Source organism: Schistocerca americana, chromosome 5, assembly GCF_021461395.2.
Source record: "Schistocerca americana isolate TAMUIC-IGC-003095 chromosome 5, iqSchAmer2.1, whole genome shotgun sequence".
Lineage (NCBI taxonomy): Eukaryota > Metazoa > Arthropoda > Insecta > Orthoptera > Acrididae > Schistocerca > Schistocerca americana.
In genome coordinates this window covers 529,783,207-529,806,358 of record NC_060123.1, presented here as the reverse complement: position 1 = coordinate 529,806,358, position 23,152 = coordinate 529,783,207, and the positions used below count along the sequence as shown (strand labels likewise).

Sequence of the window (23,152 nt, the reverse complement as noted above, 5' to 3'; positions counted from 1 at the left end):
AATTTCAGTTTACTCATGCAATGAGAATGAAGACAGTTACAAGCAACAATCAGTTACATGCACACGGAATAATATATTGTCTGGAACAAATTTCCCGAATATGTTTCAAATTTTCCGCCTTTTGCAAGTTTTTGAAGGGCGTGTCTTTTTAGGCAATAGTCTCGCATCCTGTTTTTACTTTTAATACACAGTGATAGATTTCGTTTATAATTATGTTTCAGTAAAACACTAGGACTTCGCGTTGTCATCAGTAAATAAAAATATTGACAAATGGCGTCCAGTTTTGCGCAGAAGGTCATTGCCATTCCTGGTTGGAGTTCTTGCAGCTGTTTGTCACGTGACTCTCTATTGTGCGGACGGGGTGGTTTTGCGCCACAACAACAAACAAAATGGCGGACGCTGAAGCTGCATCGTCTAGCAGCGATCATCAGGAAATACAAGAAGTTGAAGATAAAACAGATGAGTTTGCTGAGCCAGAAAGTAAGAGAAGGAAAGTACTAAAACGAACTGATGGAAACCCTGAGAAGTTAGAACAAAGACTTGGGGGTATTCTATGCTGCGCAGTTTGTTTGGACCTCCCAAAGGCAGCAGTTTATCAGGTCTGTTTGAAGATCAGCTGATTGTCAGAAATATTTTGGAACAGTAATTATTGTTTTATGCCCATGAATTACAGTACAGTTTTCAAATATGTCCGAATTTAGCATAGAAAACTGTGTTTAATTGCATTTGTTATGAGATTCGACTGCGTTTCCCTTTTTTATTACCGTGTGTGTGTGTGTGTGTGTGTATATATATATATATATATATATATATATATATATTTTTATTTTTTTTTGCGGTAATGCGTGTTGCCTTCACCAGAAGTGCTTCATATCGTTAGCTTACGTTAGTAATAATATGAGCCGATTCAGTTGCTCGTCCCGCGGAGTAATAATTGGCTAAGTATAATTAAAAAAAATATTTTTTACAATTTGTTTGTAAGTTCATAAGAACAATTTTTTATTCGTAGTGGAAGTCTTCATTATAAAATAGTGTAATTAGAGGGTGAAAATATAATATGCCATAAATCAGTACTAAAAAATGCACGCATCATTGACAAACAATGCAATTATATGTCATCATTAAAGGTAGAAAATGTTACAGTCAGTCAGGGTAACTTTTTACCAGTCAGGATAACCTCCATCTTCCATTATTTTGTACTAAAAGTAACAGCCTATTAGCTCTATATTTTCTAGTTCGCATTTCAATTTTCTTCCTACCTGCCCACGCTCTTCTAGGCTTGTGGTTATTCATTAGTTGCATTTGGTATGAAGAGGGCTTCTGGGGGATTGTGATCAATTGAACAGTGCCAGGTTGATACAGTATCTAGATATGTCAAAGTAAACCTGCAAAATTGAATTAACACTGTTGTTTTTACTTCTTATTAACATATGATTTCCTCCTGGAACGGCCAAGTTTGTCTACCCATTAGCTGTAGGACGACTACAATACTCTTTTAAGATTGGTCATAAGTTAATGACAGTGTAACTTTGTACTAGTATTAAAATGAAATTGTACTCTAATAATGGGTAATAAGTATACATCTTTAATTTCCCAAACATTCAGTAAGTGTAGAAGTAAAGTGTCAAAATATATTTTGTTAGGTGTAATTTATTTTGTGTCAAGTATTTTTGAAAGTCATAGAAAATTACCCGGGTTGTTTGTAAGTGAAGTTTCTCTCTGTAACAGAACTGATAAGTGCAGAACATAGTCCAATCACCCCAGCAATAAGTGGATCATAATTAAAGTTCAATAAGTATTTTGATATTGCTGATTTTTATTAATAATACCCATGCCATAAGGTAAATCTGCAGAATAGTACACATGTTATGAACAGAGCTTTGATGATTGCAGAAATCTGTTAAATGGTAGAATAGACAACACACAATAACCGATTGTGCAAATTCAGCAATAGTGTTTTTAGGATGCATTTTTTGGCAGCTTACCAGCAGTAAGTGGTCTATTGTCTTTATAATAGAATAATATAAAGAAGTTTGCATTCGTGGCAATCATTAATGTGGAAAAAATTGTTACATGCTGTGAGGGAGAATTGCGCTATGGAATTGTGAAAGTGTGGCCCCACCCTCTTTTTTTTTTCCATGAACACACAGAAATTGTGATGTTTGGGACTGTATGGTCCCATGATGTGAAAACTGACAATAACACAGTTAATTGGCTGACTAAACAAGAAATGTGTGTTCAGTTTCCCCTTCCCTTTCAACAGTGAAAGGATTTTGTCAGAAAGGAAGACACTTTATCAGTTTACACCAGTGAGTATCAATGACCTTTCTCAGCAGCTGTAAGTCTGTGTGATATATTTCTCAGCCAGTCTTTATTTATTATGTGATATGAATCAACATCGGATTTTTTTCTAGTAGGCCTAATATATTGCCTTTGATTAATGACATTGTTGTTCTGTATATGTACATGTATGGAAGTGTCAGTATTTTTAAATTAGGGAAGGCATTTCTGTTTGTGTCATCTTGTGTTGTATTCAGGGTTGTCCTTTATTGTTGCTGCTGAAGTTTCACCAGACAGTTATTCCATACTGTGTGTAAATATGGTTCAAGTAGACGATGTTGTACTGTACATCGATATTGTTTGTTAGCATAAGTGTGCAAGCTGTTTCATAATAAATATTATGGTGCTTAATTTACAACAGATATTGTCTGTATGTTGCCTCCACTGGAGCTTACTGTCAACTGCAATTCCCAAAAGTTTATAGAGGTAACTTCTTCCAGTCTTGTTTTACGTATGAATATGTCTATGTTATCTTTCTTTTCTGTATTCATGAACACCATTCTGTATGAACCACTGTACTGCGTTATTTGTTGACATAAGCATGCTTCTTTTCAGATTTTCTGTTACATTAACTAATGTCATGTCATCAGCATACAGTATTTTTTTTATCCTTCAAACTAACTTCAATATTGTTTATAAGTAGGTTGAACGTAAATGGACCGAGTACAGTTTCTTGAGGTACACCTAAATATCCCCCAGCCTCATTTTCTCCACTTATTAAATGCTTAATTTTTATGGGTTTTTCCCTATTTATAACTACTGTGTAATTACTTACTTTGTAAGTGTTATTGAACAGGGTAGCACGGTGGTTAGCCCACAGGACGCGCATTCAGGACGACAAAAGTTCAAATCTGTGTCCAGCCATCCTGATTTAGGTTTTCTCTGATTTCCCTAAATCACCTAAGGCATATGTCGGGAGAGTTCCTTCGAATGGGCATGGTCACTTTCCTTCTCCATCCTCCTCCAGTCCAAGCTTGTGTTCCATTTCTAATTACCTCATTGTCAATGGGATGTTAAACACTAACACCCTCATCATCCTCCTCCTCCTCCTCCTCCTCCTGTCTGTATGTGTTGCAGACAACCTTTCATTTATAGTATTGTATTTTCCCCAAGTCATCTTTGTCAAGAAATCAAAAAACTAGTTTACAAGATACATATTTTAGATCACACCTTTTCTTTTCACTAATGAATATATTTGAAATGTTGCAGTACAGTAGTGATACTTAAAGTTATCATTATTTTATTGTTGTGGAATGTAATGGTATCATGTCAAGTAGGTGCAAAGGAAAATCTGTAATTTGTATTATTGTAATTTTTTCAGTGTACAAATGGTCACCTGATGTGTGCAGGGTGCTTCACCCATGTTCTGGCAGATGCAAGGTTAAGAGATGAAATTGCTACATGTCCCAATTGTAGGATTGAAATAAGTAAAACATCGGCTTCACGTAATTTAGCCGTTGAAAAAGCTGTTAGTGAATTACCTTCAGAATGCCAGTTTTGTGGTAAAGAATTTCCTCGAAATACTCTGGAGAGGCATGAAGAGTCACTTTGTGAAGAAAGGTGAACATTAGAAATTATTATGTAAATTTTTAAGTTAAATAATTTGTTTGGGTGTTACATTGCATTTATATTTCAGTTAAAAGTTTTATATACTGCCCTGGAGTGTAATGTTTCCATAAAATTGCTGTCTATTGCACTCGCCCATCAGTGTGTCATGCTGTGCTATTATCTGGCAGTATTTTAATTACTTGCTTGTATCATTTGGAAAAAATCTATTCCATGTGTTTTAAAGTAGGTATTACCAAACTGTGTGAAGATATTTGTATACTGGCCACATGTTAGTTGCTTTTAAGGTTGCCACACTAAGAGGTCTGCACATTTACTTCAAAAAAAGGGGGGGGGGGAGGGAGCGAAGGGAGAGAGAATTTAAAAAATACTTTGTCACTGCTTTTGCAAGTCACAAAACTTTTTTATAAAATAATTGTTACTAATACCAGCATGTATGTAACTGAACATTAACTGTAAAAGATTCAGTAAATGTGGAGATTGTGTCTTGTAAAGTAAGTAGAAGTGCTCCTGTTGTAAGTTATATTACAATTGCAACATCCATAAAATGATTATTTAATATTATAGGTTGACTCCATATAGAAACACACAGAGAACACATTAAGAAAGGCATAACATTCGGAGCCATGGTTTCTCTAGGGTCATTCCATGTCAAGTCACCCAGGCCTTGACACCAACCATGTCAGATTTTGATGAAACTTGCTACAATTACTTCTTTTATCATCCTGAAAGCACTTGTAAAATTTTTTTGCTCTATCTCTTATAGTTTTTTTTTTTTTTTTTTTTTTTTTTTATAAATTTTTAAAGTTTTTAGATTTGGCGTTGTTTCAGCAATCGGAATTCGTAACTTAAACGTGTCCTCACAACTAAAAAATTTGTATATTAAAGAATACTCAAGTTATCAGTATGAAATTTTCGAATAAGTTTGTGTATTATATCTAAATGTTAAAAAAAATTACCATAAAGATATATTAAAACCTTCCAAATGAATAAAAATTTACAAGGGGGTTTTTTTTTTTTTTTTTTTTTTTAGCTAACGGATGTTTAGTTTTACAAAAACTGCAATATCTAGAGTCTCAGACCTGATAGAAAGCTCAAATTTGTTTTAAAATACTCTTAATTGTATAGGCTATTAGATAAAAGAAAAATTATGTTGGCTTTTTAACCTGTTTAATAGTTATCTAATTTTTAAAATAAGATTAATTATATTTTAAAAATAAAAAGTACCAAGTGACTTAGACACTGAAAATAAGTTTTTGTCTTCTTCGAATAACAATGTACGCTTGGATTTTGTTTTGTTACTCCTGTGTTTTGAAGTAAAAAATTATTACAGTGTTAAATAGTGCTTGGATAGTATTTTATTAAGTTTATTCAAACTTTCAGTAAGTGCTGTTACTTAGTTTACAGAGATTCTTTTCCAATATCCTATAAAAGTAACCAGAACAGTAATCAGACCAAAAGTGAAATCAGTATGTCAGATATTCAAACCTGTAGCGTAGGGTTATTTAAAAAATCTGACTGTTTCCAAACAACCTACACACCTTCAAAACAGTTACAGCCGGTATCTGAATTGAGCGAGGAAGAAAAAGATTTGATCCCCTTACGATCTGGAATTAATCTGTGTGAATTTAAGAATATATGTTCATACCACAGCTACTACTTTTTAAACGTTTTTGAAAAGTATCAAACAACATGTGTAGACCCACTAAAAAAACACAAAAAGCCCATCAAAAAATCATTGAAAAGTGTAGGCTTGGATCTTTCTAAACAATTACTGACAAAAAATATTAGCATAAAACCTGGACAAAAGTTTTGCTCAACATGCCGTAACTTTTGTGAGGAAAAATAAAGAGTTGAAGTCAATGAAAGTGAAATAAATGATGAAGTCATGGTTGAATTAGAATCACAGGAATCCAGAAATGAATCCCTCGTACAAACAAACATTGCTCTTGATAATTTAGGTTTAACACCGATAGAGCTTCATGGCTTGTCAGAACAAAGTAAAGGGTCTTATTTTAAAAGGAAGGTTAGCAGTATTGAAAAGACTGCAAAAAAGGCGGTTTCAAAAGCATTAAAATATGATGCACCAAGTTCTGATGATGACGAAGAAGATACAAGTGTGGTTGAGGAAGCAAAGGATTTTGATGTAATGATTTCTCTTATGAAAGAGAATATTTCATCTGTTGGGAGGTCTAGAAAAATCCAGATTCTGACCTTGGCTCCAGATTCTTGGAGTCAAAATAAAGTGATGAAAGAATTTTATGTAAGTGAGTACATGGTGCGACAAGCTAGAAAGCTAAAATCCGAAAAGGGTATTTTGGAAGCTCCTGGTCCAAAAAAAGGTAAAACTCTTTCTGAAAATACAGTAAGACTTGTAACAGATTTTTATGAAAAGGATGAAAGTTCCAGAGTGCTACCTGGAACAAAAGACAAAGTAAGTGTTCAAAAAAATGTGTACATGCAAAAAAGACCCATTTTGTGTAACTAGAGAGAACTCTATTATTCTTTCCAATGGGAGAATCCCGTGGTAGAAGTAGGATTTTCAAAATTTTGTTTCTTGAGACCTAAATGGTGTATCCTTGCTGGTGCTGCAGGCACACACACTGTATGTGTATGCAGTATCCACCAGAATGTTAAACTATTACTGGATGCTGTGAAAATTGAAGAATCTTATAAAGACCTAATTAAGATGCTTGTGTGCAACACGGAAAACCAAAACTGCATGCTACGTCATTGCGACAGCTGTATTGCAAATACTGCACTAACTGAGTGCTTATCTGAAAAACTAAGTGAAGATTATGATTTAGAAGAAGAAATTGTAATCAGTCAGTGGATTAACATAGACAGGGCAGAAATGATCAAACAGTCGTATCAGTGTTGAAGACTACATTTCTTTATTGGTTAGGTCATTGGAAAAGCTCACCCCGTACTTGTTTATAGCAAAATCCCAATCAGCAGCCTTTAAAAGATTGAAAGAAGACCCACCACCCAAAACAGCAATTATTGTGATGGGTTTCAGTGAAAATTATTCCTTCGCTATACAAAATGAGATCCAAAGTTACCACTGGAATAGAGGTGGTTGTACTCTACACCCAGTTGGAGTTTTTCTAAGAAATGAGGAAAACAATGTTTTTGTTTCCAACCAATGTTTTATTAGTGATGACCAAGAACGTGATACTGGTTTTGTTAACTTTATACAAAGAGAAATTACAAAGTGGCTGTCATCACATCATACTGACATTGACTCAGTTCACTACTTTACAGATGGTTGTGCTGGGCAGTACAAAAATAGAAACAGTTTTAAAAATTTGACTGAACACTTGAGAGGCTTTAATTTGAAGGCCCAACACTCTTTTTTTGCAACAAGTCATGGGAAGTCAATTTGTGATGGCCTAGGAGGAACTATTAAAAGAATTTTAAGGAAAGCTAGTCTACAGCTTTCAGACAAAGAACAAATAATGACAGTAATCCATGTGTGTTCATTTTCACTTTATTGACAAAAAAGAAGCTGATTTGCTATGGTTAAAACTAGAAAACCGTTTTTCAGCAACCCGAACCATTCCTGGAACAACAAGTTTTCATAACTTCAAACCACTTCCAACAAACAACCTTGAAATTAGAAGGACTACAGATAGTGTAAAACCCTCCTTACTCTTTTCTTTCCATTCATCTTCTGATTGGGTTCGTGTTGAACCATCCATAAATAGCTATGTGGCTGTAAATTATGATGGTAACTGGTACTTTGGACTGGTAAAAACAATATTCAATGATGAAGAAGATGCAGAAATTCTATTTCTACATCCTTCAGGACCAGCTGCATCATTTTATCGGCCTGAAAGAGAAGATTCTTGCATAGTGCCTTTGGAGCACATAGTCTGTGTAGTAGACGCACCTCAATCAAGCGGCACTGGAAGAATGTATTACTTCAATAAAGACTGTATCAAAAGAACTGAAAGCTCTTGGATGAAGTGGAAAAACAAGTTGAATCAGCATTAATGTTTATTAAAAAGACAAAATTACTCAAAAAATTCAATGTTTCAAGCAATCAGTTGGGTTATACATATGTGTCGTAAGTACACTATCTTTGTACATAATTCTAATGTAATCTACTATAATTAATAAACATGTTAAAAAGCCATCATTATTTTTGTTTTATCAAGTAGCCTATATGTTTAAGAGTAAATTAAAACAAATTTGAGCATTCTATCAGGTCTGAGACTCTAGATATTGCAATTCTTATAAAACAAAACATCCGTTAAAAAAAAGAAAAAATACATATATATATTTTTTTCATAGAAAATATTAATATATTTTAATAGTATCATTTTTATTTTCAAATATGTATAATAAATAAACTTGCTGCAAAAATTCATGATGTTATCTAGAAGAGTTTTTAAGAAAAGCAATTTTAAAGTTTTGAATACAAATTAAATTTACCATTTCGGAAGGTTCGGAAAACACAAAACATAAAAACTTAAATTTATAAAAAAAACTATAAGAGATACAGCAAAAAAAATTTGCAGGTGTTGTCAAGATGGTATCAGAACCATTTGAGCCAAATTTCATGAAAATCTAAGGAGGTGGGTGTAAAATTTATTTTTTATTGGGTGATTTGATGTGGAATGACCCTCTATCCATGCCATAGAATAAGTTAGGAGACAGATAACAAGAACCTAGATGAAAGGGAAGTTGAGCACAAAGGAAACTCCATTAAGAATTACACTCTAAAAAATTGACATTATTTTCTTTCATTGACAATATTTCATACCTGCAAGTATAGAATGGGAGAGTCATGCAATCAAAACTGTTGCCAAACAGAATGATCCTGAATGTAACTTTGAGCAGATGGAGAACCAGCTGGTGAAGGTAACACCTTGAACCTCCTGGCAACAAAGAGACATGAACTTTTTCAATCAGTTAATGTCGAGGAGGGTATCACTGATTATAGGGCAATGACAGTATATATGACTATGTGTATTACAAAGGATGTTAAGAAAGTTAGAAAGAAATTCTTGCTTTGCAAGAGTGACGGGAGTACCTGCATTATCAGATATTTAGTGCTGAGGACAAATATGTAGAGCAAAAATATAAAAATACTGAAAAAGCATCATTCAGTATGCCTTAGACAAATATATTCCAAGCACCATAGCTTAATAACAATGTCAGAAAACTGCTATGTGAACAATGAGAACTTCATCAGAGATTCAAGAGTCAAAATCTAGATGACAAACAAAAGCTGAGCGAAGTGAAAATGAATATAAGGAGAACAATGATGGAAGCATTCAGTGACTTTGAAAGTAAAAAATTTTGTCTACCAATCTGACAGAAAACCATAAGAGGTTTTTGTCTTCAGTAAAATCAGTAAGCAGATAGAAATTATCTGTTCAGCCAGTCAGGGACCTACTGGCACCAAAATGGAGGGTGACAGAGAGAAGGCTAAAATACTGAATTTGGTATTCTGAAAAATTGTCTCTCTGTGGAAGATCATAATATGCTCCCTCCTTTCAATCATAGCCCCCCCTCCCCTCAGGAAGCTCGCTCTTTGGAGGGTCCATGCTTGGCTACCACGAGTGCCTATCATCAGACATCAGAACAGTCTCTCCACTGTTTTTAGTTCATTTTTTCTTTCTTTGTTCACCTTCTCCTATCCTTCCTCTGCTTCAGTGTTTTAGGTTCCTTGTTTTCTTCTTCCTCCCTGTGTGCTCCTGAAGACCAGCCATGCATCTGTTTTTTTTTAACGGGTGGCTGGGTAACGCATAATTCCCAGCCCCTGGTTGACCGGTAGGGTTTGCACGTACCCACTGGTACAGCCCTAGCCCAGGGAGGGGTGACTGCTTGAGCTGCTACCATCCCAAATTGCCGATTGGTCCCTCTGTTAGGAGTTCAGGAGGTGTGACCTGAAGTGTGAACAATCACCTAAGGCTGGTGGGCCCCAGTTGGAAGGAGCACGGCATTGGAGATGCTGGCAATCATAGGGGATTTTCTTGCATTGAGCCAATCATCATCTTCACAGTCAACGTTTGCCAAATGCAAATGGAATGAAGCTCATAACTGAAAGACCCTCCTAGCTGCACCACAGTTCCTCGTGGTTTCATGCACTGAAGACAGTCAGTCATCAGTCTTTTGCAATAGTAAATCCCTTCATTATTCAGAAAGGTGTTTGTGCAGTTGCCGCCCCTGTGAAATCCTGCTCTCATTTACACAGTACCACTTTGCTTTTGGAGACGACTTCTGATTCTCAGGCTTGCAGCTTCGCTTCTCCACTGCTACCTGGTTCATGTTGAGGCCCATCATTCGCTGAATTCTTGGCATGGTGTTATTCACACTAGGCTGCTCGATGGTCTTACAGAAGCAGAAATCCAAACGTACCTCTCTGATCAGGGTGTCATTGCAGTCCATTGGGTGATGAAAAAGATAGATGCGTCCTTTGTGCCCGCATGCACTCTTTTTCTGATGTTTGTCAGAGTAGTGCTTCTGTCGAAGATCAAAGCAAGCTATGAAGTTATCACAGTCCGACCATACATTCCTAACCCGGTGCACTGCTACCAGTGTCATTGTTACAACCATACTCAAATATTCTGTCAACACCTGGCCAAGTGTGTAACCCATGGTAGGGATGCTCATGAGGATGATTGTCCACCTCCTCCCCCCCACTGCATCAATTGCAATGGCGACCATGCAGCTTTCTCCCAAGATTGTCCTGTATATATCGATGAGCGGGCCATCCAGGAGATCCAGGTGAAGGAAAAAGTGCCTTACCCTGTCGCTCGCAAGTTGTTGCCTATTCTGAAACCTTATGTTCTATCATCCAGCAGTTACAGTACTGTTCTTGCTACATCTTGCTCAATGATGGCCATGCAGACAAGCGACCTCAAATTCGGCACCACATTTCCTCATCATCACTCTCCTCCAATGGAACATTCGCGGTCTTAGATCCAAAAAGGACGAATTATGGCTGCTGTTGGACTCACAGCGTCCACTTGTTCTGTACTCTCAGGAAACAAAATTGCATCCTCATGACTGCTTTGACCTCTCGCGTTTCTTTCCGATCCGCTTTGACCTTCCCCCTGAGGACGGCATTCCATCTCATGGGGGAGTCATGCTGCTCATCGGGGATGACATTCATAATCAAACCGTCTCCCTGACTACCCAGCTTCAAACTGTTGCAGTCTACATTTTCCTTCCTCGCTTCACCTTTTCCCTTTGTAACATGTGCATTCCTCCATCATTCGGTGTCACCAGGGCAGACTTCCTCCAGATTATTGGGCGACTCCCTCACCCCATTCTGCTGCTCGGTGACTAAGGTGCACCATCCCCTTTGGGGTTCTCCCAGAACCTGTCCGAGAGGCGTCCTCTTGGCTTAACTTCTCAGTCAACTTAACCTCCTCTGCCTTAACAAGGGAGCACCCATGTTCTTTCAGACTCCACACATACCTATTCCCATTTGGACTTCTCCTTCTGCACTACCCAGCTTTCCCATCGTCTCAGCATCCGTTTGGCCACTGGCACCTTTTACACTAGCCTGGTTGAGAGTCTGTATGCAGAAGCTGCCAAACTACCGCTGTCATAGCACCGTGCTTTTCTCCTCAGTAGATTCACAAGCCGTTTGTCTGCCATCTGGCCACCCATCCTATACCTCCTCCTTCGATGACTTCTTTGATCACCAGTATGGGGTGCGTTGCTCTTCTCTGTTACGTTCTGGTGTTTGCTTTTAGCTTTTGCTACAGTGACTTAACTTAACGCTACCTGCCACTTTCCCTATGGGTGTGAACCCTTCACCATCTTGGCTTTGTGAGCTGGCCCCTGTTCACATTGGACTTCATTCACTTCCTATGGAAACTTCTCCAGGCTCGTTCTATTGCTGTATGTTTCTCTACCTTTGCATGGAACTTCACAATAGTACATTTGTGTACACTGATGGCTCTGGGACGGATCCTGGTGTCGGGTGTGCCTTCATCATTGGCACCAATGATTTTCGCTATAGGCTCCTGGAACACCGCTCAGTGTTTACAATGGAGCTCTTCGCCCTGTATCAGGCCATGCAGTACATCCAGTGACACAGGCTTTTCAATTGTGTCATTTGCTCCAACTCTCTCTGTGTGCTCTTTAGAGCCTCTGTGAGCTGTACACAATCCATCCCTTTGTGCAACGTGTCCAGGAAAGCTTTCACTTGCTTACTCTTGATGAAGCCACAGTGATGTTTACATGAGTCCCTTGTCACAACAGTCTGACAAGAAACAAGGCTGCTGAGGTGCTGCTAAGGCTGCTGCCCTCCTACATTGGTCCACTAGTTCTTTCATTCCCTCTAATGATCTCTTTGTCGCTGTCTATCAGCAAGTGATGTCACTTTGGCATTACCATTGGTCTTTCCTTAATGGGAACAAGTTCTGGCAATAAAACCTCTCCCGCAGCTTGGGTGGCCTCCTCTCAGCAGTCTCACGGTGAAGAAATGATTTAGGTCGGTTGGCTGTTGGTCACAGTTGTTTTAGTCATCACCATTTGTTAAGTGGTGGCCCCACCACTTTGTGTTCATTGTCCTCAACCATTGGTCATTCGCAATTTCCTGACAGAATCTTCTTTTTTTAACCATTTACATTCTAATTTATGTTTATCGTCTGAGTTATCGGATGTTTTAGCGAACTACACACCAGGCTGTTGACCACGTTTAACTTTTTATTCAACTTGGCAATAAGGCGAATGGCATATAATCTTTAGTTCAGAACCTCTGTTGCCTATTTAGAATATTTTAGGGACCTTTCTCGAAGTCCATTATTTAGTTGTCTTCCCTTCCGTCGAATGGGCTTAATGTGTAATTGTTTTTAACCCCTTTTTCTTCTCCATGTTCTGCTGTTGTGACATGGGCATGAATGATGGAAGCAGTTTTTGCACTGTAAAACAAAACAAAATAAACTTAACGTTGGAAAGGTGTTGGCACCAGATGAGATACCTGTAAGACTCTGTGCAAAAGAACTTGCTTCTCTAGTAGCAGTAGTTTATTGTATACCATTGGAGCCGTGTGCTGGTCATTCTCATTGTCAAGAAGAGTTGAACGATAGATCTACATTGACATGGATAGTCTGCAAATCACACTTAAATGCCTGACAGAGGGTTCGTCTAAGCGTCTTCACAATAATTCTGTGTTATTCCAATCTCAAACAGCATACAGGAAAAGCGAACACCTATATCTTTCCGTGTGAACTCTGATTTCCCTTATTGTATTATGATGATCGTTTCTCCCTGTGTAGGTTGGCGTCAATATATTTTCCTACTTGGAGGAGAAAGTTGACGATTGAAACTTCGTGAAAAGATTCCTCTGCAGCGAAAAACACCTTTGTTTTAATGTTGTCCACCCCCAAATCCTGTGTCATGTCCATGACACACTCTCTTCTGTTTTGAGATAATAGAAAACATGCTGCTCTTCTTTGAACTTTCTCATTGTACTCTGTTAATCCTATCTGGTAGGGATCCCAGACCATGCAGCAGTACTCCAAAAGAGCACAGACAAATGTAGTGTAGGTGGTCTCTTTAGTAGATCTGATACATTTTCTAAGTGTGCTGCCAATAAAACAGTCTTTGGTTTGCCTTCCCCACAACATTTTCTGTGTGTTCTTTCCAATTTAAATTGTTCGTAATTGTAATTCCTAGGTATTTGGTTGAATTTACGGCCTTTAGGTTTGACTGATTTGTCATGTAACCAAAGTTTAACAGATTCCTTTTAGCACTAATGTGGATGAGTATTCCTTTTCATTATTTAGGGCCAATTGATAATTTTCACACCACTCAGATATTTGTTTTGCCATTTGTTTGGCTCTTATGATGATTCTACTAGACGATAAATGACAGCATCATCTGTAAACAACATCAAAAGGCTGTTCAGATTGTCTGCTAAATCGTTTATATAGAGCGGGTGGTCTATAATAGTATCTTGTGGAATGCCAGAAATTGCTTCTGTTTTACTCAATGACTTTCCTTCAGTTAATACGAACTGCGACCCCTCTGACAGGAAATCACGAATCCAGTCACATAACTGAGATGATATTCCATAAGCATGCAATTTTACTACAAGCTGCTTCTGTGGTACATTGTCAAAAGCCTTTTGGAAAACTAGAAATATGGAATCCATGCACATAATTGTAGGTCTACATCACTGACTCCAATCTGTTGTAGAACTACGGATATGTGTTTTGCTCATGTATTGTGACATTTTTGGAGAACAACATTCTCTTCTGTAAAGTCAACATAGATCCAGGTTGATAGCATATTCCTAGACTTCAGGAAGGCATTTGACACAGTCCTGCACTGCTGTTTAGTAAGAAAAAATAAACGAACTTACAGAGTGTCGGACCAGATTTTCAACTGGCTGCAAGAAAAAACTCAGCAATCGCTCTTAACAGAGCAAAATGGACAGACGAAAGGTAAATTCAGCAGTACCCCAAGGAAGTGTGATATGACCAATTTTTAGATCTGGATAGGGGCAGATACGGGAACTATGGCTTAAGTTTAAAAGAAAAGTTGGCCATGCAGTGGGCAGATATGGACCTATGAGAACAATTTGATGGGAAGAATCGTCCATGGTATACAGCCACTGCAAAGTAATTTCTAAAGAAACTAAGACTGCTGAATAAAAAGTGTAAAACACAGGATAAGCTTATAAATAGAGAGGTGCAGAATGAAACACATTTAGCCGTCCATATGGCAGTGCTTGAAGCCTTCAGTGACTACTTTAGCAAAATGTATCAAATTATCTTCCATGAAATCCAAAGAAATCAGGTCGTATGTAAAAGCTATTAGTCCACCAAAGTTAGTGGCCAGACACTTGAGGGTGAGAAAGGAACTGAAATGGAATGGAGGATAGCAGAGCAAAAGCAGACATGCTTAACTTCATTTTCAAATGTGCCTTCACACAAGTCCACACCACTTCACAATTGACTCAAATGGATATTAGTGTCAGTGGTATTGAGAAACAGTTAAAGTTAACCTGTCAGATACTGTAACAGATCAGCAACCAAGTTAGCACCTCTTGTAATCATAATATACCACAGATCTTTTAAATAGAAACCTATGCCCAGTTGTTGGGAGAAAGCACAGATCACACTCTTCTACAAAAGGGCAGTGGAAGATCCACATAACTTCTATCCAATATCTTTGGTATTCATCTGTTGTAGTATCTTGAAACTTATTCTGACCTCAAATGTAATGGGGTATCTCAAACACAATGACCTCTTCCATGCCAATCAGCACAGATTCTGAAAACATCAATCATGTGAAGCACAAGTCGTGCATTTCTCACCCTGAAAATCATGGATCAAAAGGCATTTCACTTGGTGCCACACATACACTTATTATCAAAATTATGTTCAAATGTGGTATCAAATGATATTTGTGACAAGACTGAGGATTTCGTGGTGGGTGAGACACAGCATGTTATCTTGGATGGAAAGTCATCGACAGATGTAGAGTTAATTTCAGGTGTGTCCCAGGGAAGTTTGTTGGGGGCCCTTGCTGTTCATGTTGCATATTAAGGACCCTGCAGACAATAACAGTAACCTCTGACTTTCCGCACATGTTGCAGTTATATTTAATGAAGTGCTGCATGAGAAAAGCTCCACAGATATTCTGTCAGATCTTGATAATAATCAAAGTGATGCAAAAATTGGCAACTCGCTTTAAATATTCTGAAATGAAATGTAAACTTGTGCACAAAAACAAAATTAAAGTGTCACTGAGTCACAATGGGACTCTGTCAACTCATATAAATACTTGGGTCAGTTTGTAGGGGTATAAAATGAAACAATCACTCATTCTCAGTAGTGGGTAAAGCAGGTGGCAGACTGCCTATAATTGGTAGAATACAAGGGAAATACAATCAGTCTACAAAATAAATTTCTTACAAGACAATTGTGTGACCCATCCTAGAATATTGCCCAACTGTATTTTATCTGTACCAGATATGACTACCAGGAGATATTGATGTTATCTGTACCAAATAAGCCGATAATTGAATGGATGTGAAGGGTAGCATAAATGAGTACAGGTGTGTTTGACCCCATGGGAGAGTGTCACAAAGATCACTTGAAGATAGATGCAAACTATCCCATGAAAACCTACTTGCACAATTTGAAGATGTAACTTTAAGAGATGGATCCATTAATCTACTAGGACCCCCCCCCCCCACCTCCCCCCTCCCCCAAGTATTGCTCTCACAGGGATTGCAAACACAATATTAAACTAATTACAATACACACAAAGGTGTTGAAGCAATCATTTTTCCCACACTTCATGTGGAAAAAGCCCAAGTAACTAGTACAGTGGAACAAACTCTTTGCCACACATTTCTGCTGAGAACAGGTGTAAATGTAGATATCATATCACATTAAAAGAATGCTACACTTCACCTCCAGGAGCAATGATTTTCAGAGTTGGGGTAGAGTGCATTACAGTTTATAAACTGCTGCATGATATCACCTTTATATCAAAGTGTGTGAAATGACATATTGATTTAGACATGAATAAATGTATGTTTTTTGCATATTTGCATTCTCTAATGGGTTAAGAAATTCCCTCTGGCACTACCTGTTTACATGGTTGACAGTTTCAGAATACAAAAGTGGTGTTAATCTTTGAATGTTCTGAAAAGATCTGTTAAAGAACTTAGCATTCATATCTTACTGTAGGATACAAACAGCAGCATGGGAACAATGAACCAAAGTTTATTCTTCATCCACATACAAGCGAGCAACAGTTGAGAACATAAACACAAATATAGAAACAAACCATGTATTGATACAAGCAGTTGCTGGCAGTAAGTAGGAACACAATATGTGAGCAAGTGCCTGCTGCACTGCACTTTTAAAGAGGAGGGATCTGGTAGACTGTGTGGCGGGTGCCGTATCATATACAGAAGTCATGTGGCCCAACGCAGGTGGCTCCTGGTCACTGGCCCATGCAGATACCGTTTGCAGAATATTCAGATACTAGCGTATCGGCAACCTGGTGCCATGCTGTATATCTGAGTATCACGTATTACATGCAGGGTTATAGCACCCTGCCTTCCCATCCCCCTCCACAGTGCAGAAATGGCACACTGCTGTTTCTGGTGTCAGAAAGACTGTTGAAACATCCATAGTCTGTGCGGCAGACGCTGGAGGCGATGACAGCAGTGGCAGGAGGAGATTCCGGGACATAAGCAGGGAGTACGGGCTGAAGTGTCTGTGGACACATATGCCGGCCACTCCCTCATGAAGTACCTTAAAAGAGGACTGGTAACAAGAGCACTGGTAGTATCTTGATGTCCAGTTCCTTGACATGGTGGTACTGTGCTGACAGTGAAGGCACCAGCCACTCGGTCGAGGCCACTGGTGTTCAGGGACCCAAAGGCACTGACCCAGCTGGCAGCAGAATTACTGGTAGCAGCGAAGCATCGCAGGAAGTTCTGGCAGCAGGTGCCAGGGGGCTGGACCCTCGAGGAGAGGCAGGATGTAGCAACATCCACAAGAAGGGCAGGTCCACCCCCACAGCAGAGATGCTCACAGGGCAGACAGTTGCTGAGGGTGGAGGCGTTGATGGCAGACTTGTGGCCCTTGCCTTGTTGCAAGGACACAGTTGGTCATGGTGTTGTGCCACCTGCCCATCACTAGTGCACACCATACAGAAATGGAATGCCTCAGCAACTGTGGACCATGGCCGGTATCCACTTCAGTTGGCAGCTGAATCTCCAAGCCCAGACCATGGAGCCAGGAGCGAAGTGCGGTGAGGGTTGCTCCAACAGGAGTTGGTGAGGCGACGTAAGCAGTTGCAGGAGGGTGCATGGCCAGTGACCATGGAGCATCTCAGCCGGGCTTCGATCCCCATCAGCATAAACCTGTAGGAACTCGAGAAGTGCATCAAGGCGTTGTTGATGGAAGAGTCTACGACATACTACTTCATTTGAACCTTGAATTGCAGACAAGAATCGTGGAACAACTAAGACACAAACTGTCGACTGTTGTCTGCCACAAGTGTGTAAAGCATTCCTTCAATAGAAAAAAAATATAGAGAGGACCTGAATCATAACCACTGCTGACATCAAAGGACAGCCTATAACATGTGGAAATTTAATGAAGTATCGACAACCAACAACCAGTAAGAATTTGGAGAACTTAGGAAGGGTCCTGCAAAATCAACATCCACATATTCCCACAGATGATGTGGTGCAGTCAGGGAGAGAGTGTCACCCACAGCGCCAACGTTGGGCAGCACACTGACAGCAGGCCGCGACAAGATGTACAGTGTCACTGTCGATGCCAGGCCAAAATACGCGCTGAAGAGCCAATGACTTGGTAAGCAATGCCCCCCCTCCCTCCCAATGCCCCTGATGGAGCGCATCCTGCTGTAGGGCAGCCGGAGTCACAATCCCAGGTGACAGCCTGTACTTAACTAAGAAAGGTGGTTTACCTAAAATGCTCAGAGTTCTTTGACATTTTTAGTGCGAGTCAGACCTGTGACTGCAGCAACATGATAATGTAAAGAACGCCGTCCTGAGAACTTCAAACGTCAAATACACAATTGATGGCTGAGAAAAGTGTGACTTGGCCAAGTTACATTTCAGATACTGTGAACAGAGAGTGTAAGTTACATAAATGCTCTCCTGTGGATGCATGAATCACAACAATGTCATCTAGATAGTTGATGCAACCCAGAACGGGTGTTGTGAGTTGCTCCAAAAATGCTGAAAAATTGGGAGGGTGCTAGCCACAACAAATGGGAGGCGCTGATATTTGTACAACCTGAAGTGCATGTTAATCATGTTATTCACATGGAGTTGTTTGGAATCCTCACCTCATCCAACAGAACCTGTAAATAGAAACATACACACAAAATTCAAACTTTCGCAACCAGTAGTTGCTTCACAGGAAAGAGGGAAGGAGAGGGAAAGACGAAAGGATGTGGGTTTTAAGGGAGAGGGTAAGGAGTCATTCGAATCCCGGGAGCGGAAAGACTTAACCTTAGGGGGAAAAAAGGACAGGTATACACTCGCACACACACTCATATCCAACCGCACATACACAGACACAAGCAGACATTTGTAAAGGCAAAGAGTTTCGGCCGAAACTCTTTGCCTTTACAAATGTCTGCTTGTGTCTGTGTATGTGCGGTTGGATATGGGTGTGTGTGCGAGTGTATACCTGTCCTTTTTTCCCCCTAAGGTAAGTCTTTCCGCTCCCGGGATTGGAATGACTCCTTACCCTCTCCCTTAAAACCCACATCCTTTCGTCTTTCCCTCTCTTTCCCTCTTTCCTGATGAAGCAACCATTGGTTGCGAAAGTTTGAATTTTGTGTGTATGTTTGTGTTTGTTTGTGTGTCTATCGACCTGCCAGCGCTTTCATTTGGTAAGTCACATCATCTTTGTTTTTAGATATATTTTTCCCACGTGGAATGTTTCCCTCTATTATATCCAGAACGTGTAAATAGGTTTCAGATAAATCAGTTTTGAAGAGAAACTGGCCCCGCAGTAAGTTTAGCCAATAACTCATCTGGACAAAGCAAAGGGTAGGTGTCAACAATACATTGTCTGTTAACTAAAACTTTAAAGTTGATGCAGAGGCAAATCTGACCAGTTGTGTTTTTTGTAACAGGCTGTATGGTCCCCAACAATGTCAGTGTGTCCAATTCTGATTTCACTTGATTACGCAAAGCCACTGGAATGGGGCACACACTGAAAGGTTACAGGTTAATGTGCACTACTAAATCAGTGACACAACCTAACCCATCTGAGAAAAGACACGAGAACACAGAGAATCTAATTACTGGTAAGGGACTTGGTTTGAAATGAGGTGCACCATATCTGAAATGCAAAAACCAAAACCATTGAAAGTATCCAGACATCATCTGGTACCAGCATCAGCAAATTTGTGATACCAGCATCATCCAATGTCAAAAAAGTCAAGGAACAAACCACAGATTTATACATAGTGGGAGCCATAAATTGCCTCAAAATTGGAATATGCTGCTTTTTGTAACTCACCAAACATTGAGTAACCAGCAACAATGCTGGAGATCCCAAGCTCATGTAAGTTTGTTATTTCAGTAAAGTCAATTCTGCATGTGTCCGTTTGTAGTCGGAACACTTTGTCCATCACTCTCAGTTCAGTTAACAATTATTTATGATTTGTAAGCACTGGAGACACACAGTTAACATCCATGTCCATGACTACAGAAGTGAACAGGAAATGACAAGCAGACTCTATATGTCCTTTTTTGTTACAATTGTTTCAAGTTGCCCAATGCTTAGGGCACGCGTCCCTGTCATTTAGCATGAAACAATATGGGTAAGATAGGAGTGTGGAGTGTTGCATTTGCTGTGGTGGTCGTTTGGCATATCATTGTCCAGTGGGGTATGGAGGCCACGTTTGTACGACTACCACACCCACGTAGGCCCACGTTTGTATGGCTACATTGGCTCAGCCCCCAAGAACTGACTGAGGCCTGATGACCAGGAACAGGAGCCATCACAGCAATATCAAATCAAACCACTGATGACCAGCAGTATGAGAGATGTCAAAAGATTGAGCAATATTTAACACTTCAACCAATGCACCATAGTGTGCATGGGTGCACCTCCTTGTCCAGGGCCAACTGAATGATTGTATCACAGACCATAGAATCAGCATATGAGTTATAAGAATTGGTAACAAACTCATATTTGTGACTGGGGCAGCGGAGATTGGGTGCCCAGGCTCAATAGAACTGGTGGGGCTGCTTATGACAACAATAGAACTCAACGTGTGCTGCAATGACATGCTTGTGTTTATGGTGATAATTTGACAACAACGTACACATTCCATCGAACAAAAGTGATGCCGATTTCTGGAATGGGACTAACTGGCACAACAACTGATGGATATGAGGAGAAATCCTAGAGAGGAAAAAGGCCTTACACATTTGCATCAGTGACACCAAAAGCGAGGAAGTGTTGCCGATGCTGCTTTTCATACTCCGCCCAGTCTTTGGCTGCATCTTCATTAGGAGGAAGCGGCAGCAGATATGTTGATGGCAGGGAAGCCTGCATAGTCAGTGTGGCCGACAAGTTCATGATAGCAACATTACGAGTCTGCTGCTGCTCAAGGGGAGATTGGAGCACTGCCTCTGCAGGCAGAAGAACCAAAGGAACAGACAGACGGAGCACATGGAAGTGAACACCATGCTCCTCGCCAGTTGTATCATACTGTAAGACACAAACAGTAGAATGGCCACAATGAACCAATGTTTCTTCTACATATAAATGAACAACAGCTGAGAACGTAGACACAGACATAGAAACAATCCACAAAGAGGAGGGCTCCGGTAAGTGGTGCGGCGGATGCTGTGCCATGTGTACCGGTCATGTGACCCACCACAAGTGGCCTCTGGTGGCCAGTCCTCGCAGATGATGTTGGCAGCAGAATATCCAAGTTTTACATACAGGGTTAGAGAACTATTCCATGATCTGTTTTACAGTACATATACACGTTAATGTCCTTTGTCATTGCCACCATTTATTCCCTCAAAAGCAAGATTATAAATTCCTAGCTATCAACAACTTCTGCAAATACTTAGTGGGTGCAGTATTAGTAAAGGTAGAAATATCGTAGATGATTTCATGTCTACACAGTTTTAATTACCTTCATGTAACATAGTTTGAGACTATGTTCAGTCATTTATTTTTATTATTTTTATGAGAGATAACTTTAATGATACATTTGGAAACGCTTTTACAAAGGGGAATCATGAAGTTTTAATTATCACCTCAATTTGAAAAGAAAAACAGAAAAAAATGTTATTAAAGTTTTTGGATGCTTTCCAGTACATGCCTGCAGTTCTGGTACATATTATAATCCTCACACCACAGTAATATAGCACACTGCTATTGGAGCCAAAAAAAATTATACACTCCAGTGATCAAGTGGAGAATCATGCAGTAATTCATCTTTGGCTGCATCAGAAATTTTGCAACTGTGTCAGGCCAGTCCAGTTGGCTAAAGAAGTGGCCTAGATTGCCCTGATGCAGCTGCAATATTTCTGCTGCTGCCAAACACAAGTTACCACACCATATTCCCTTTCATCAATGGCTGTGCTCCTCTAGCAGCATGCTAAGGTAATGTAGTGTCATTATTTTGGAATGTACTGCAACTCTGCTTCTATCTGCAAACAAAAAATTATTACCGACATTATTTTTTGAGGTAATAGTTGAAACTTTATGGCTTTTTGTTGTAAGAATGTTTTTCAAAGTTATTCTTATAGCAAATATTTCCTTTATAATATGGTTTAAACTAGAACTACAATATTATATATAAGTTCATAATTTTGATTAATTTTGTACCATTTCATTTAATTAAAATGTACATCTTTGGTATTTTCCACATACCAGATGTTCCTCTACATGGACCCAGGCAGTAACAAGTAATGCCACTATATAGGGATGCTACTGAGCAGTGGATTAATTAGCTATTTGTCTGTATCCTATGACCAACGGCTAAACTGCTATATTCTAGTTCTTCTTTATGTGCCTGTTTCCTGCTTAATGCCTACACTAGCCAGGGATCTGCATGCAGTGCTTTGTGTAATTTTTTTTTTTTTTTTTTTTTTTTTTTTTTTTTTTTTTTTTTTTTTTTTTTTTAAAAGTGTAATGTACTATCATAGAATGTCATTAGACTATGACTGGAATACTTACATTTTTGTAATACATTGTGGGACAAATAAAAGTGGCCCAGAGAACAGAGTTCCAGGGTACAAAGACACAGCAGAGGACACAAAATATAATACTAATCTGACAATAGCAGATGTTGAAAGTAACTACAATTCATCTCTTGGCAATTTTGGCCTCTGGATAGCAAGTTGCTGAAGTCAGATCATTGCTGGATGGCTGGAATAGCTGCAGTCTCATCAGAAATGTTCTGCTGCAGTTCTTGAAGACTGATGATTGTTGTGATACACCTCAGACATGAGAGTTCCCCACACAAAGTAATAACACACTGACAGATCAGATCATCTAAGTGGCAAGCTAGGCCACGACATAATGACCTCTGCTAAAAACTCAGTCAGGCTGTATGGGAATTTGCTCCATTTTGTTGGAAGTAACTGTGGGGCTTTTCGCCCTCCATTAACGCTGCAACAAATGGTTTCAAAATTTTGCCATGACAGTGAGTCAAAATCAGAGTCTGGTGAAAGAAGATGGGACCAATAATGCTGTGTGCAGACATTGCACACCAAACCCCAACCCTTTGATTA

At 39.2% G+C, this 23,152-nt stretch overlaps 1 protein-coding gene across 1 annotated transcript in view; it reads left to right on the top strand.

Annotated features, from left to right (window-relative positions):
- The first annotated feature begins 337 nt into the window (after positions 1-337).
- The window catches only part of LOC124615691 (cysteine and histidine-rich protein 1 homolog), a 55,687-nt gene continuing 32,872 nt past the window's right edge, over positions 338-23,152 (top strand). Inside the window, exons 1-2 of the mRNA XM_047143724.1 lie at positions 338-599; positions 3,662-3,900. Coding sequence (XP_046999680.1) covers positions 390-599; positions 3,662-3,900 — 449 coding nt within the window. The 5' untranslated portion in view covers positions 338-389. The remainder of the gene's footprint in view (positions 600-3,661; positions 3,901-23,152) is intronic.